Source organism: Rasamsonia emersonii, assembly GCF_000968595.1.
Source record: "Rasamsonia emersonii CBS 393.64 chromosome Unknown ctg1118621760286, whole genome shotgun sequence".
Lineage (NCBI taxonomy): Eukaryota > Fungi > Ascomycota > Eurotiomycetes > Eurotiales > Trichocomaceae > Rasamsonia > Rasamsonia emersonii.
Window position 1 is genome coordinate 58,628 of NW_013563104.1, and position 14,521 is coordinate 73,148.

The 14,521-nt window shown below is 51.4% G+C and overlaps 6 protein-coding genes across 6 annotated transcripts; 3 read left to right on the plus strand and 3 right to left on the minus strand.

The window, feature by feature from the left end:
- Nucleotides 1-250: 250 nt before the first annotated feature.
- On the minus strand, nt 251-3,911 carry T310_5464 (Linoleate 8R-lipoxygenase; the record flags this gene model as incomplete). Its single annotated transcript, XM_013471678.1, has 7 exons — nt 251-571; nt 689-851; nt 914-3,053; nt 3,110-3,302; nt 3,374-3,422; nt 3,492-3,589; nt 3,645-3,911. The coding sequence occupies 7 exons, from the start codon at nt 3,909-3,911 to the stop codon at nt 251-253; spliced, it is 3,231 nt and encodes a 1,076-aa protein (XP_013327132.1).
- Nucleotides 3,912-5,553: 1,642 nt separating this feature from the next.
- Nucleotides 5,554-6,584, plus strand: T310_5465 (Steroid alpha reductase family protein; the record flags this gene model as incomplete). The annotated part of the gene is made up of 2 exons (XM_013471679.1): nt 5,554-5,824; nt 5,902-6,584. 2 exons carry the CDS (start codon nt 5,554-5,556, stop codon nt 6,582-6,584), a joined length of 954 nt encoding a protein of 317 aa, XP_013327133.1.
- A 555-nt stretch (nt 6,585-7,139) lies between these two features.
- On the plus strand, nt 7,140-8,304 carry T310_5466 (Alpha-1,6-mannosyltransferase; the record flags this gene model as incomplete). The annotated part of the gene is made up of 3 exons (XM_013471680.1): nt 7,140-7,440; nt 7,531-7,964; nt 8,068-8,304. 3 exons carry the CDS (start codon nt 7,140-7,142, stop codon nt 8,302-8,304), a joined length of 972 nt encoding a protein of 323 aa, XP_013327134.1.
- Nucleotides 8,305-8,838: 534 nt separating this feature from the next.
- T310_5467 (50S ribosomal protein L24) lies at nt 8,839-9,513 on the minus strand (the record flags this gene model as incomplete). Its single annotated transcript, XM_013471681.1, has 1 exon — nt 8,839-9,513. One exon carries the CDS (start codon nt 9,511-9,513, stop codon nt 8,839-8,841), a length of 675 nt encoding a protein of 224 aa, XP_013327135.1.
- Nucleotides 9,514-9,909: 396 nt separating this feature from the next.
- On the plus strand, nt 9,910-11,449 carry T310_5468 (DNA helicase; the record flags this gene model as incomplete). Its single annotated transcript, XM_013471682.1, has 4 exons — nt 9,910-10,053; nt 10,114-10,333; nt 10,384-10,931; nt 10,985-11,449. 4 exons carry the CDS (start codon nt 9,910-9,912, stop codon nt 11,447-11,449), a joined length of 1,377 nt encoding a protein of 458 aa, XP_013327136.1.
- Nucleotides 11,450-12,706: 1,257 nt separating this feature from the next.
- Nucleotides 12,707-14,521, minus strand: T310_5469 (uncharacterized protein; the record flags this gene model as incomplete). The annotated part of the gene is made up of 3 exons (XM_013471683.1): nt 12,707-13,358; nt 13,410-13,444; nt 13,880-14,521. Coding segments are annotated over 3 exons (1,329 nt in total), but the record flags the coding sequence as incomplete, so codon positions are not given.

The window sequence follows — 14,521 nt, forward strand, 5'->3', positions numbered from 1 at the left end:
AGTTATATGTTTTTTACATCAGACCCAGAATCAGTTTATATGACTCGACGTGAACAAGCAGTCGCCCAAAGGAAAACGAAACCAGAAGCCATATGCAAGGCATCAATCCTTCATGGCGAACCACTGTATATGCAATGAAATGGCAAAAGAATGGGGAAAAATCGTCATAAATCCATGTCCTCCATAAAGTGTTAATCATCCCCAAAGTCGACTGGATCAGACGGACACCAAGACCCATCACGGGCAACATTCACATAGGCACAATATCTCCATCCCACTGGATCTTCATAGTCGTTGGAAAGGGGAAGAAGCTGCTATGGTCTGCAGTCATGTACATGGTGAAGCCGCCAGGAGCAGGAATTTTCTTCAACTGGCCCTGAGCACCCGGCGCCCGGCGCAAGTTATCCAGCCGCCCGACGACCTTGAACATCGTGGTGAGTGCGATTTGGCTGATCCCATATCCCAAGCACTGGTGTGGCCCATAACCAAAGTGTATGTACAAGTTGAGGTCGCGATCAAGCTTGACTTTGTCCGGTTCGGGGAAAGCGGTCGGGTCTTTGGATGCTGCTATCTATTTGGGTAGGTTTTCTAGTTAGCGAGAGAGCATTGAGGTACCTAGGCTTTGGGCATGCCGGAAAGAATCATATGCTGGTATTGCATAGCTGACAACTTGCAAAGAGCGGCTTACCAGATTGCAGAGGACACGTTGACCAGCCCTCAAATTGAGCTTCTTACCATTGTCTTCGACAACTGTCGGCTGCGCAACATCACGGTACAATCCGACAGTAGCGCCAAGTCTAGCACCCTCCATGAAGCTATGCATCGTATCAGCCTCAACGTCGAGGGGCGGTCTTTATCTCGAGATACTACTCACTATCGCATGAGCAAATCGTCTGCTTCAGGAGTGTTCAACTTCGCCAAACGGTTGATCTCCGGTAAATGGATCGATCCTTCCTCCGAAAGGTAGTAATCCAGGCATTGGGAGAAAAGCTGAGCCTGGTTGGCCACCATGCCACCTGCAGTGGGCAGGAGATGTGTCCACACGAGCTGGTCCACGGGCACTCCAGTCTTGAGCAATTGTTGGATCATGTGGATACCATAGTCGGCGAGAGCATCGTGCCGATGGAGACGACCTACCAACTGGGTGATCCACCCGGTTTTGTTGATGAGCTGGACGTTGACCATGACAAGCTCTCCCAATTGCTGTGTCAGGTTTCGAGCGATTTGGCGAAGTGGAAAGGACTTCCCAATGTCGGCGTCGAAAAAGATACAAGTGAAGACAACGGCCATGATCAAGTAGAGTTCCGTGTCTGAATAAATCTCGCGTGGGTTCGATTCGGTCTTGAGCGGCAAAGAGAAAAGACTCGCACAGAAGTGAACCTGAGCGAGGTTCGCGATATCGCGCACGATATCCACCTGATTCACACCAGCAATCTGGTACGAATGCTCATAGAGAAGCTTGAGTGTGATGTCCTTGTAGAACTTCTTGACCTCGCTTTCCCAGTGTTCGCGGTACAGCGCTGTGTGCATCCTTTTCCGCGACGCGGCATTGGGGAGATCATCTCCGGAAAGCATGAAATCCTTGCCATAAGGGTGGTTATGTTTGTGCATCAAGAATTCGATAGCCTCACCCCAAGTAACCTTGAAATTTTCCTGGTTTGAAAGGATGGCCGTAGCGGCAGCATAAGAATTGATGAATTCGGGCGGAGGAACTCTGCTTGGGGCGTCGAAGCTATAATTCTGAACCACACCAAGATTTGTGAGAATCTTCTGGTTCTCAGAAGGGACAACTAGCGGAAAATGCGCGTAGATGGAGTTCTGCCTGAAGTGTTCAGGGAACGCCCGGAAGACCAACTTATAGAAAACATGGCCCTGATCGACCGAGTTATCGTAATTCACCTCGTTAAACGCCCAGCGGGTAACGTTCTTCGGGTTCCAGTCGACGGTGCAGTAGCGATCACCCCGGATCAGGACGACTGCATCGAATAGAATGCCTCTAGAAATCGTGTAGTTGGTGCACAGGCCGCTGCCAGGAACTTTTGTATCCTTCGCATCTTCAATGATAAGTCCAGGATATAATTCCACATAGTCAGGGTGGTCGTACAAATGCTTGAGCTGATCGGCTATGTAAGGGTCCGAGTTGATGTCTTCAAAAGTCTGATGTGGAGTGAGATTGAAGAATTTTCGGAATTCATTGAGGGTTGCTAGGTTCCAAGAGCGTGCCTGCCTGATACCCAGCACCTCGACAGCCTTGAGAACTGTTGGGACATGTGAAGCCCCAAATGCTCCAGCGCAATCTTCAACGCCGTCTTTGAAGATCTTGACGAGGTCGTCATCATCGAATGATCCGTTTGCTCCCCGTTTCAGATCCGCAAATGGCCGCTCCTGAGGATCAGCCGGCAGGGCGCGTTCCCATCGGGCTATGCCTTCAACGAATTGTTGCACGCTAATCTGGCTGGATGGGACTCCTGGGAAGAGCTTGTTATACAGGCCTTCCGTCCACTTTTCGTCGCGTTCAGAAATGCAAGCATGCCAACGGTAAAGCAGATTGAACTCGGCCGAGACTTGATTTCCAGTCGCCTTCGGCGGAGCCTCACCGAAGGCAGTGTTCTTCATATCGGTACGGGGATCAAGGGCCCAGACACTGTTTGTCCGGTTGAGATTGAGGATGGTGCGGACATAATCCTTCAGGATGATATTCACATAGAGTCCGCAAGTTACAAGGCGGCCGGTTTGGAACAGGTCATTATCGTACTTCGCATACGCCTTCGTGTCGGATTCATCTGGTTTTGTAAAGCGCCCATCCTCGTTGATCACTGCCAGGTTCTGCACGACGTAGTTGTGGAACCGGTTGAACATGATCAGAAGAACTCCGACGCCAGGCGGGAATCCAAGAACCCGTGTGTCAGAGAAGCAGTCGGCTTTGAGCTTTCCGTCTTTGAAGGTGCGAACGGCATTTTGTTCCTCCTGGTTGCTCCCATACAGAGGGGAGAGATCGAGGTACGACGATGTGAGCGATTTAGAAAAATCAGTCCGATCGGTTCGGAACAGGTCTGGATCAATATCAGCCGCTTCAAGAGCAAAGTTTCTTGGGAAATGTCCCGCCCACCATGGATAATGATCGAGGCGAGGTAGAAAAGAACGCTGGAGATCTTGTTGGGATGCGGAGTAAAAGTCTTCCTGGCCAGGAGCGAGTCAAACAGCACCTCAGGCTCTGGAAGAGCACCAGGTAAGATCGTCTTCGGCTCCACCGATCGCGCATAGTGTGTACCGGCGGCACCAATTTGAGGCCAGTAGAGATTCTAACATCGGGGCCAGTTAGCTATTCTCTGTCTGTGTGTTATCAAAAAGATCGATGTCGTGGATAACGTACATTGTTGGAGCCATCTGCCGCTCGATAGATGAATTCCTTACCCAAACACCTAAGAGCAGAAAGATCAGTGACAAATTCCTAGTAGGCATCGCCATCAGATTGTATGTACTGTACGTACGATGTGGGCGGATGTTGAAGACCATTCCAGAGCATACGAATGAAGGCATCAGTCAGAGCCTGGCCATTGCGCGACGAGGTGGGGAGAGCGGCAGCCAGCTGACATCGATAGTAAGAATGCTTGTTCACCCTCCCAGGAAGGTCTGTCACGTACTTGAATGACCCGTTCCATGATGTAGTCTCGGTCATTCTGGGGATCGCCGGTTGTAGCGGCCTTGGCCACATCAATGAGGGTTTCAACGTCCTTCGGCTTTACATGCGGAAGGTCATTGATCAACCCGGTGGGCGTGGTATGGGTGATATAAGTGCCATCCCCAGTCTCTGTAGGAAGAGGTCGCAACGAAGCACCGATGACTTGCTGGAGCTGAACAAGGGACTTTTGAATGTCCACGAGAATTGAATCCCGTTTGGAATTGGCCATGGTGGAGACACGAAAACTCTATCAACAAGGACGAAAGATGATGATAATGGACACTGATCGATGGATTAGCTTCTGCGGCCAACAAAATCTTTTTCCAGAAGCCAGAGCAAAAAAAAAACAGAGGAAACAGTCCTGAAGGTAGAGTTCTACAATAATCTGTAACGTATGTGAACTGCTCCAGTGTCTACCACCACCACCAGCATCACCAGCGAGATGGGGAATGTTGACACCCTTCGCCGAAAACGTCGAAGATGAGACAAAGACACAACTTAATCCCTCGCGTTGCTTTGGTGATTCTGCTAAAAATGCAACAAAGGGTTTGACAAGCATAAAGAATGGGCCCGCACAAAGAATACTTATAGAGCTGTGGATGTACTCCCGTGTCAAAACATGGAAGAAATTGTGATATCCGACATTCCTCGGCAGCCAGACGATTCTCAAAATATTTAGCTAATAGGATTGATGGAAATTTCCATCATCGCATGGGAAACAACAGTTTATATATGCCATATACCGAGCCGTAGCGATAACACATTGAACGCCTGATTGCGCCTTAACAGTAGACCATCCAGTCCAAATAGTGTCCGTGTATTATGACAGCCGCTGCGACGCGAACACCCATGTACCAATGCATGTTAATCCATGACCACTGCGCCAGGCTCGTTGTAGGTTGAAGGGAGTCGGCAATTCGGCACAATATACCTTTGGGGCACCAAACCCTTGTCCTCCACTTCCACAATGGAACAATGCTGCAGCAGCCATACGGTAGTCAACCGGCATCTAGAAGGCTAGATTTATCATGACGATTGTGAACGATTGGGGAATCCAGAGCCGACAAGGACGCGGGAAACGCCTGGATGTTCTTTCCCTCGCGAAGATGTAGATAGATCTTGTCGAAAGATCACCAGCAAAGGTACTGCTTGTGCCACCCAAGTAACCGGTCCCACAGTGAGCTGCCGAATTCACCTCGAAAGAACTGGCAGCTGAGACCGCCTACGAGTCATGATGAAAGCGCCGATTGGGACGTCGAGACCTTGGGACCTTGGGTTCAGCTCGTGGACTGTTTATCTGACCGATGGGAACCAATGGCTGGATCATGGTCTTCCAGCGCATATGTGCGGCTGAAAGCTGAAGAAAGAGGTCTGAAGTGTCGATTCAATGACACGTCACTCTGCATTTATTTTTTTCAGCTGCATGGGGGTCAAAACAAAAGAAACACTACTTTCTGGCTTCCTGGGTGCAGCGTTCTTGGCCCGTACGTTCACAAGTTATTAGTTTCTTCAGCCTTGCAGGTCGATCCTTCCAATCTTAGCCTCCGCCGTCCTCCGTCCGGGCCGTACTCCGTATATCATGTGACAGGGGCAACGCTATACTCTTAATTTTCTTTTCGAAGTTGCTCCTTTGGGTCCCTGTTGCTTATACTATTGTCGAAACCTTCTTTCTTCCTCTCCGTCTATTATTGTTCCCTTTATCCTTATTTCGGTGTCATATTCTGACACAAACACAACGTCCCTGCTAAAAGATTGCCTTCAAAGATACGGTGACCACGTTGCGAAGGCACCCCAGCCACGATCAACAAAATGTCATCCAATCCAATTGCCCTAACTGTGCATCCAAGAGGTACATCTACCTATGTCTGCCAATGAGCCATGCATTCAGATGGCTTGCAAGTGTCAACGGCAAGGCTAACGTGCCAGAAGGGAAGCCGATCCGGAAGCTTCCCAAGGAAATCAACATTGCCGCCAATGCCTCAGGGCGTGAGCTCTACGACAGGCTCGCCCAGAAGACCGGATATTCAATTCATCGATTGAGAGTCACCAAAGGTAGCGATGGCAGTCTGGTGCCTAATGGCAAGGAGACCGTTTATGACACGGGGCTCCGAGACCAGAGCATCATCTATGTGAAGGATCTTGGTACGTGAGAATAACTGACTACCCGTTCTGTCAATCTCTCATGGCATGGGCTTATCTTCCTTCGTCGAAATTCTCAGGCCCTCAGATCGGATGGCGGACCGTTTACATTATTGAGTACCTGGGACCGCTGATTTTCCCTGCCCTCGTTCTCTACGTTCTGCGACCGTACCTGTATTTCAACTTCGAGCAACCGCTTCCCGAACCATCAAACCTTCAGGCCATTATCTGCGCCCTCCTGACTGTGCACTTCATCAAGCGCGAGATCGAGACCATTTTCATCCACCGCTTCAGCCTCGCGACCATGCCGGCTCGCAATATTGTCAAGAACTGCACGCACTACTGGATTCTGGCTGGTGCGAATATCACATACTGGGTCTTCCGTCCAGACTCCCCGGCTGCGACAGAGAATGTCCATCCCATCTTGCTATATACCGGACTGGCCCTCTTCGTCTTTGGCGAGTTGGCCAATCTGAACGCGCACTTGGTGTTGCGAGACTTGCGCAAGCCTGGAACCACGGAAAGAGGAATTCCAAAGGGATTTGGATTTGACCTGGTGACTTGTCCTAACTATATGTTCGAGGTCCTTGCTTGGATTGGGATCTATTTCGTGACCGGCTTGAGCTGGAGTGTGCTGCTCTTCATCGTCGTTGGCACCCTGCAGATGATGAGCTGGGCTGCGAAGAAAGAACGCCGGTACCGCAAGGAATTCGGTGACCGGTACAAGCGGAAGAAGTATGTCATGCTGCCGGGTATCTACTAGATCGTTAGCAACCGGCAATGTCTACTCCTGCAGACATGCTGGCTGCCCTCAGACATGAGAGGCTTATTCAAGGCATTTCTTGACGACAGCCGAGCGTATAATAATGCTCTGGACCTGTAATTGTTTTGATAGTTTTCGGAAACGGTGTCGCAATGGGTCTGGACCTGTGAAGACCGGAACGACCGGTACAAGGAGAGTGGCCAATAAAATAAGACCTTGCTACTTAATAATAATAATCTGACGTACGGTGCAACAATAATAGAACTGAAGCATGTGCATATGTACTGAAGATACTCGATATGTATACATGCCAGTCGGGGCTACTATAATCCGGCCCGCATATGGCAATTAGCATAGATGGCCTAAACCCAAAGGATTAGTAGTAACTATCGATGATTGCGGACAACGGAAGGAACAGCACTTGTCGCGCCGGGCTGAAAAAAACAGGGAACAATAATAGGAACACTGAGATGTTTTGCTTAACGGGAACCTGAACCTCCCTTTGTTGTTTCTCTCCCAGCATCTCAGCGCTGGGAGCGAGCTTTGCGGATCGCGATGCAATTCGCTTTACCACCCCGGAAATCCTCCCATACTCCCCCTTATGCTCCTCGTTCCTCTCGATTCTCCCTCCAGCGTCGCCGACAGCTGAAGACCATTGCCCTCGCTGGTTTCGCATTTGTGTCGATTCTTTTTATTCTTTCGCGCATCTTTTCGTCCTCGTCGGGCCGCGCCACATCTGCGGTTCCATCGGGAACTCCGAATGTTGTTCTCGTGACAGCTCTGGATCACGAGCTGTTGAGCGACAGCTATATTCAGAAGATTAAGAGGAATCGGGAGGATTATGCTGCCCGACATGGTAAGTATATCCCCCGGCTATACTAACACATGGAATATGGCAAAGAAAGCCGGAAAAGAAGCTAATGGTGGTACCGATGATGCGATATAGGCTACGCCACCTTCTTCGCGAATACGCAGGATTATTTATACGCCCTGAATAACGCACCCCGAAGCTGGACGACTGTGCCAGCGGTGCGGCATGCCATGACCACGTATCCTCATTCCACCTACTTCTTCTACCTCAGCCCACACGCCTTGATCATGAACCCGCGGATTTCCCTCACGTCGCATGTCATGGACAACAAGCGGCTCGAATCGCTGATGCTGAAGGACATCCCCGTCGTGCCTCCGGACAGCGTGATCAAGACCTTTTCCCATTTGAAGGGCAACGATGTCGAACTCGTCCTCTCCCAGGACGCGGAGGATTTGAGTTCGGGGAGCTTCATCATCAAGCAAGGGGACTGGGCGCGCTTCTTTCTAGACGTCTGGTTCGACCCGTTGTATCGAAGTTATAATTTCGCAAAGGCGGAGAAACATGCATTGGTACTGTCCTTCAAAACCCTTTCCCTTCCCAATCTTTTTTTTAATGGGTCCTCCTGAACGGGGAAAATCAACAGCAGGCTAACAATATTTCCCTTGCGTATAGGACCACATCGTGCAATGGCATCCGACTATTCTCACCAAGCTGGCCCTTGTGCCTCAGCGGATCTTCAACTCCTACAGCCCGGGATCCCCCGCCTCAACTTCCAACAGCACCTACCAGGAAGGGGACTTTGTCATCCACTTCGCCGCGTGTGATAACGATATCACTCTGAACTGCGAACAGGAGATGCTACCGTATTACAACAAGTGGCATGAGTCATACGGTCAGAAAGCAGCCTGATCGATCATATCCCTTACTTATTATATCCTGGTTTCTGTGTGCATTGATACGTTTTGATGATGGTGTTTTGGAGGTTCTTTTTTTTCTGGTTACATAGGAGCCTGGAAGGGAAAGGGGGGTGTACCCGAATCTACTACGAGCCGTATGTGTAGCTTGTCTTGTCATGAGAGCCTTTTCGTAGATTTTTGTTGTCTATTTTCCTTTTTTTTTCTTGCATCTACGTGTTTACTGCTGAAGAACAAATATTTGGTTTCCATGAGTACACTTCTGCCAATTGGACTGAGTTGAAAGTAGGGGAAAAAAACAGATTGAACGTATCGAAAAACAACATATATGGAAATCTGATGTACAGTACATAATGGGTTCAGAGACACTTTATATGAACCCGAACAGAGATTGTGCCAACTCTCCCAAGGGAACTAACCGGTAGGAACAGGAAGAACTGTCCTGAACCCGATCAAGCAACCCGCCTCGCTCCATGACATAGATATAGTACAATGTTGCTCTCTCCCATCTTGTCTGTCGATCTGTCGATCATTGCTTGGCCGTTTCCTCCGTTGTGCGTGGTCTAGGTACCTCGCCGGGTACCGGAGAGATATTTGGCTTGGTCTTCTCCTTGATATTGATGTCCTTCTCGACGCTCTCCTTGAGTTCCTTTTCCTTCTGCTTCATCCATTCTTCGAACGAGGGCGGTTCCGGCAGCCCCAATGCCTGTCTCTCCTTCCGGAATTTCTCCTGGATCTTGGGCGTCTGCATGATCCTCCATCTCAATTGCCATCCGAACAAGCCGAGTTCCTTGATCCGCGAGGGTCGGTCGTCCAGGAGGTAGTTATCTAATCCGCCCTCTTTCCGAATCGTCCGCAAGGCCTTGCGCGTGACCTTGATGAACAGGTACTCCCCGAGAGCATCGCTCCACAGCTTCTTCCTCCTGACGTTTGGTTTCCACGTTCGCCTCGTTTTACCCTTGTTCCTCCCCTTGGAGATCTTGTTGCCGAATTGGATCTTCACTCCGCCATACAGACCGCTATCGGCTTGCTTGTAGAGGTGATTCGGCCCATAGGGATAGGGTGGGATATAGTCCGGAAGCTTCTTTGTCTTCTGCGAGGGCAGTGTCGTGGAGAAGCAGCGGGTTGAAGTCAACGAGAGCCCGCGGAAGGCCGAGATGAGGGAAGACGGCGAGAGCGTCGCTCTGGTCAACAGCCCTGCCATTGCGACAGTAGGAAAGACAATTAATGCTCAACCATAACAAAGAAACGAGGGCTTGCCGAAGAATTCCCTGCTTGGTGGTATTGATGGGCGCCTGCAGGTGGAAGTAGGTGAAACGCCGTGAAATGAGCTCGGGAAAAGACTTTGGGTCGGTTGACCGCCTTCACGCAGACGGCAGGTCATTGGCTCACCCCGTCAGCCCTGCCCGCGAAATTCAGCCAGGCTCAACGCCTACAATAGAGAGACCTCACCTGCGCGCCTTTTACAGCCCGATTTTACGACCCTCTGTGCTGCTGTTGACGATATTTCTAACTTATTTCCGGCCACTTTATCTACCCTCATCGTCTGGACCCTCACTACTCGTCGTGTGGCTTCTCTTGAAGCCGTCATCCCTCCAGCATGGTGCAGATCAGCGAAGTCAAGGGGGACTCGCGCGGGAACAGAACGGCCGCGCACACACATATTAAGGGCCTGGGATTACGTCCAGATGGCACTGCTGAGCCATCTGCAGATGGCTTTGTGGGGCAGACTGCCGCCAGAGAGGTGCGCGCTGATACAGTTCTTTGGCAGGAACGAGGGACTAATGCTTGAGCTCTTTCACAGGCATGCGGTGTGGTCGTGGATTTGATCAAGGCGAAGAAGATGTCAGGGCGGGCAGTGCTTCTTGCTGGTGGACCTGGGACAGGCAAAACTGCACTTGCGCTGGCCGTGTCGCAAGAGCTGGGTACAAAAGTCCCCTTCTGTCCTATTGTCGGAAGCGAAATCTATTCGGCAGAAGTGAAGAAGACGGAAGCTCTCATGGAGAACTTTCGGAGGGCTATTGGTATGTTCTGAGGCTGCTCTGTTTTGTACGTCGATCTGACAAGGGCACAGGCCTGCGAGTCCGTGAAACCAAGGAGGTTTACGAGGGCGAGGTCACCGAGCTCACTCCAGAGGAGGCGGAGAATCCTCTGGGCGGTTACGGAAAGACGATTAGCCATCTGATCATTGGTCTCAAGTCGTACAAAGGAACGAAGAAGCTACGTCTCGATCCCAGCATCTACGAGGCTATCCAGAAGGAGCGTGTCACGGTTGGCGACGTTATTTATATCGAAGCGAACACCGGTGCCTGCAAGCGAGTCGGCAGGTCAGACGCATACGCCACCGAGTTCGACCTCGAGGCGGAAGAGTACGTGCCAGTACCCAAGGGCGAAGTACATAAGAAGAAGGAGATCGTTCAAGATGTCACCTTGCACGACTTGGACATGGCAAACGCACGGCCGCAGGGTGGCCAGGATGTGATGAGCATGATGGGACAGCTCATGAAACCGAAGAAGACCGAGATCACGGACAAGCTACGACAAGAGATCGACAAAGTTGTCAGTCGGTATATCGACCAGGGTGTTGCGGAGCTCGTCCCTGGCGTCCTGTTCATTGACGAGGTAGACTCATTTCTTCAACGCGTCCTAGCAGAAAGTCTAACTGCGTTCAATAGGTCCACATGCTCGATATTGAATGCTTCACCTACCTCAACCGCGCCCTCGAGTCCCCCATCTCCCCGATTGTCATCCTGGCGTCGAATCGCGGCAACACCGTCATCCGCGGCACCGACGACATTGTAGCCGCGCACGGTATTCCTCCCGACCTCCTCGCGCGCCTGCTCATCATCCCCACCCACCCTTACACCCCGGAGGAAATCAAGACCATTGTCCGCCTGCGCGCCAAGACAGAGGGCCTCAACATCACCGACGCAGCTCTCGACAAGGTGGCCGAACACGGCAGCAAGACCAGCCTGCGGTATGCACTCCAACTTCTCACCCCGGCCAGTATCCTCGCCCGTGCAAACGGCCGACCCGGCAGCATCGACGTGGACGACGTCACCGAGTGCGAGGACCTGTTTATCGACGCGAAACGCAGCGCAAACATTGTCGGCCAAGAAAATGGCAGCTATGTCTCATGAATGATATGATGCGGGGCAGAGTCGTTAGTGGTACATGGATGAGTGGTGAAGAATGAAGTTTATTGATTGGCTTTCCTTAATTACGAAAATCTTTGCGGGGTTTCGTGCAAGTGAAGTCCCTCCTTTTGCTTTTAAGCTACTGTTTCCATGTTATGTTATCGTTTTGTAACAATAGTCTTGTCTGTCTTAGATTAAAATAAAAGAGAGAGAGATGAGGTACGAATTTTGAGTCTTGTAATGAAGATTTTTTTTGGACGTCTTTTCTGTTGTCTGTTTATGGATTTTAATGCTACATATTTATATATCGGAATACTTCGCTGGATTATAACGAAATTCTCCCTAAATATATACGTAGTCCAGACGCCTTGCCGTCTGTAGCTCGTCCCCGCCCTCGGTGAATACATGAATATATATATTATATATTTACTCGATCGAGTTAAAAAGAAATACCTAGGACCAGACAGACATATCTATCTAGCATGTATCCATCTAGCATATACACATGACACGGGAAGAAAAACGTAGCGACATGATGCAGGACATCGATGTTGCCTGCTCCTCTCATCGGGTAGATCGATCTCCTGTATCACAGAGGAGAGCCAACGTGAGCAGTCAGATGACGACAGTCCGTCCGCCTGGGCCCTCTGGTGTATCATGTGATTCATGTCAACAGATTCGGAGATGACGGTTCATACACGACTACTGGAACACAGAGTATATTGTCCTCACACGTAGTTACTTCCTACTGAGCCGTTGATAGTATTGGTCGTGTTTACATGGGTATGCCTCTGTTTTGTCGGTGCCTGTCGGACTCGGCGATAAGCGTGCATGTGCATACTAGCTCGAGCGCCTGGACCGCATCCGCCAACTGCGTCCAGCGATCGCCAGCCATCTCTCCTCACAACCACCGCCGTCTCTCTGCTCTTGTTCGAACTGGGTTGAATTGCGGGACCCAGGAAGATATCTTCTGAGCGATTTTTGATTTCCTCAGGCCACGATTCACGCCACACCATCAGCGCTGTACTGGGTACCGCACTGCACATACGTAAGCGACCACGCTGCTTATCCCGCTCTCCGCCTCGAAGCCAAAGCCCGTCTAGCAAACATCGACTACCAACATGGCGAATCCGCTAGACACAGATGCCGGATCCGAGCTGTTCAGCAGCTATGAGGCCGAACTGAAGCTCGTCCAAGCGGACCTGAACCAGAAACTGGACCAGATCGCCGAGTCCAGCGGGGAGCAGAGGAAGTCAGCTATCAGACAGGCAGAGAGAGCGCTTGACGAGGCCAATGAACTGGTAGGCAACCTTTGACGGCCCGGTTCTGGTTGTCCGGCGACAGTGCAACTGACACTCCTTCCCCAAACAGCTCGATCAGATGCGGATGGAGAAGCAGAACATCCCCTCGGCAGCCCGGTCGAAAGTCAACGTCCGGTTCCGCAACTATGCGACCGACATCGACGAGCTGAAGCGCAGGCTCAAGTCGCTCTCGGATGACCGCAAGGCGCTCTTCGGCGACCGCTACACCGACGACCCCGACGGCGTGGACCGTCATCTGGAGCAGAGGCAGCAGCTGCTCTCGGGGACGGAGCGGCTGGAGCGCAGTTCCGCGCGGCTGCAGGAAAGCCAGCGGATCGCGCTGGAGACGGAGGACATTGGCCGCAGCACCCTGGCGGACCTCCATCAGCAGCGGGAGACGATCGAGCGCACGAGGATGAATCTGCACCAGAGCGAGGGATATGTCGACACGAGTATAAAGACCCTCAAGGGCATGGCTCGTAGGTATTGCACCCTCCGCCCGTTCCCTCCTGAGATCGCACACCTGCTGACGCTGTGCTTGCTGTGAAGGATGGCTACGAATCGGATAATCACCATTGCGATAATCACCGTCTTGATCTTGCTGATCATCGCTGTTATTTATAGCAAGTTCCATTGAGCGAGCATGTCTCTTTCTTTCTTACTTTTTTCTTTTTTCCGGGTTGTGTGTTCGTTTCATCTGCAGGCGTTTAGAGCATGATTATTCCGCTGCTGTGTTTCTCGATTTTCTTCGAGATATTTTTTATTGGCTGCTGTTGTCGTCGCTGTTTTGCGCTGAGCGTGGTATTGTCTGTATGAATAGGGCCTGACTCGATAATGCAGTGTATGCGCGGGTCAGATAAGAAAATCAAACTCAATGCAGCACAGTCCGATAATCAAATCATCTATTCTATTCACTTGGCCAGAACGAAAAAAAGAATCAAGGGAAAAAAAAAGCCTCTATCAAGTGACAGTAATCAATCAGTTCCTGGGTATCAATATCATCGGCTGACAGACACAATCCCAAACTCCAACCCGCTCGAAATAACCGGCAGATGTATGTATATGTACAGTACGGAACAGAACGTTACCCCCTTGTCCATTGCAGAGAGATATATCAATTCATCACTCTCACCGCACCAAAGACAACATTGACGACGACGCCCACAAACACCGCCAGCCCTTTCCGCCAACTCCACACGCCTTCCTCCCGGCGCAACCACATCGCACACCCGATCGGCCAGAAGAATCCCATCACGGCACCCCAGAGCATATCGTCCAGCGCGCCATGCGACCCGGAGCCCAGCCCTCCGTCGTCGTCGCCGCTGAACGGCCCTCCTCCGCCGGCGCCTCCTCCAATCCCACCGGCAGGGCCACCCATGGCCCCCGACCCTTCGTCCATCCAGCGATCCTCCAGTTCACGCAACTCATCGCCGGAAGGCATCGTGTCCGGCGTGTGGGAGATGGACTGCAGGGCGAGGAACTGCGACCGCAGCGCTGACACTTCCTGGGGAGTAAACCCCGCCGAGAGCAGGCGGTCGAACCCGCGAGGCGCGGGAGTGGTCATGGACTCCTCTCGTTGCCGATCATGTTCCTGCTGCTGCTGCTGCTGCGCCGCTGCTGTCGACTGGTGCTTCTCTTGGAGTGTCGAGGCCAGTGCCGCTTCGGCGGCTAGATCCGATTTCGAGAGAACGATGTCTCCGATGGAGCAGTGAACGTAGAGACGCGGCAGGGGCGGGTCGCGGACAGGGGCCTTGCCCTTGCCTTTATCGTCGCC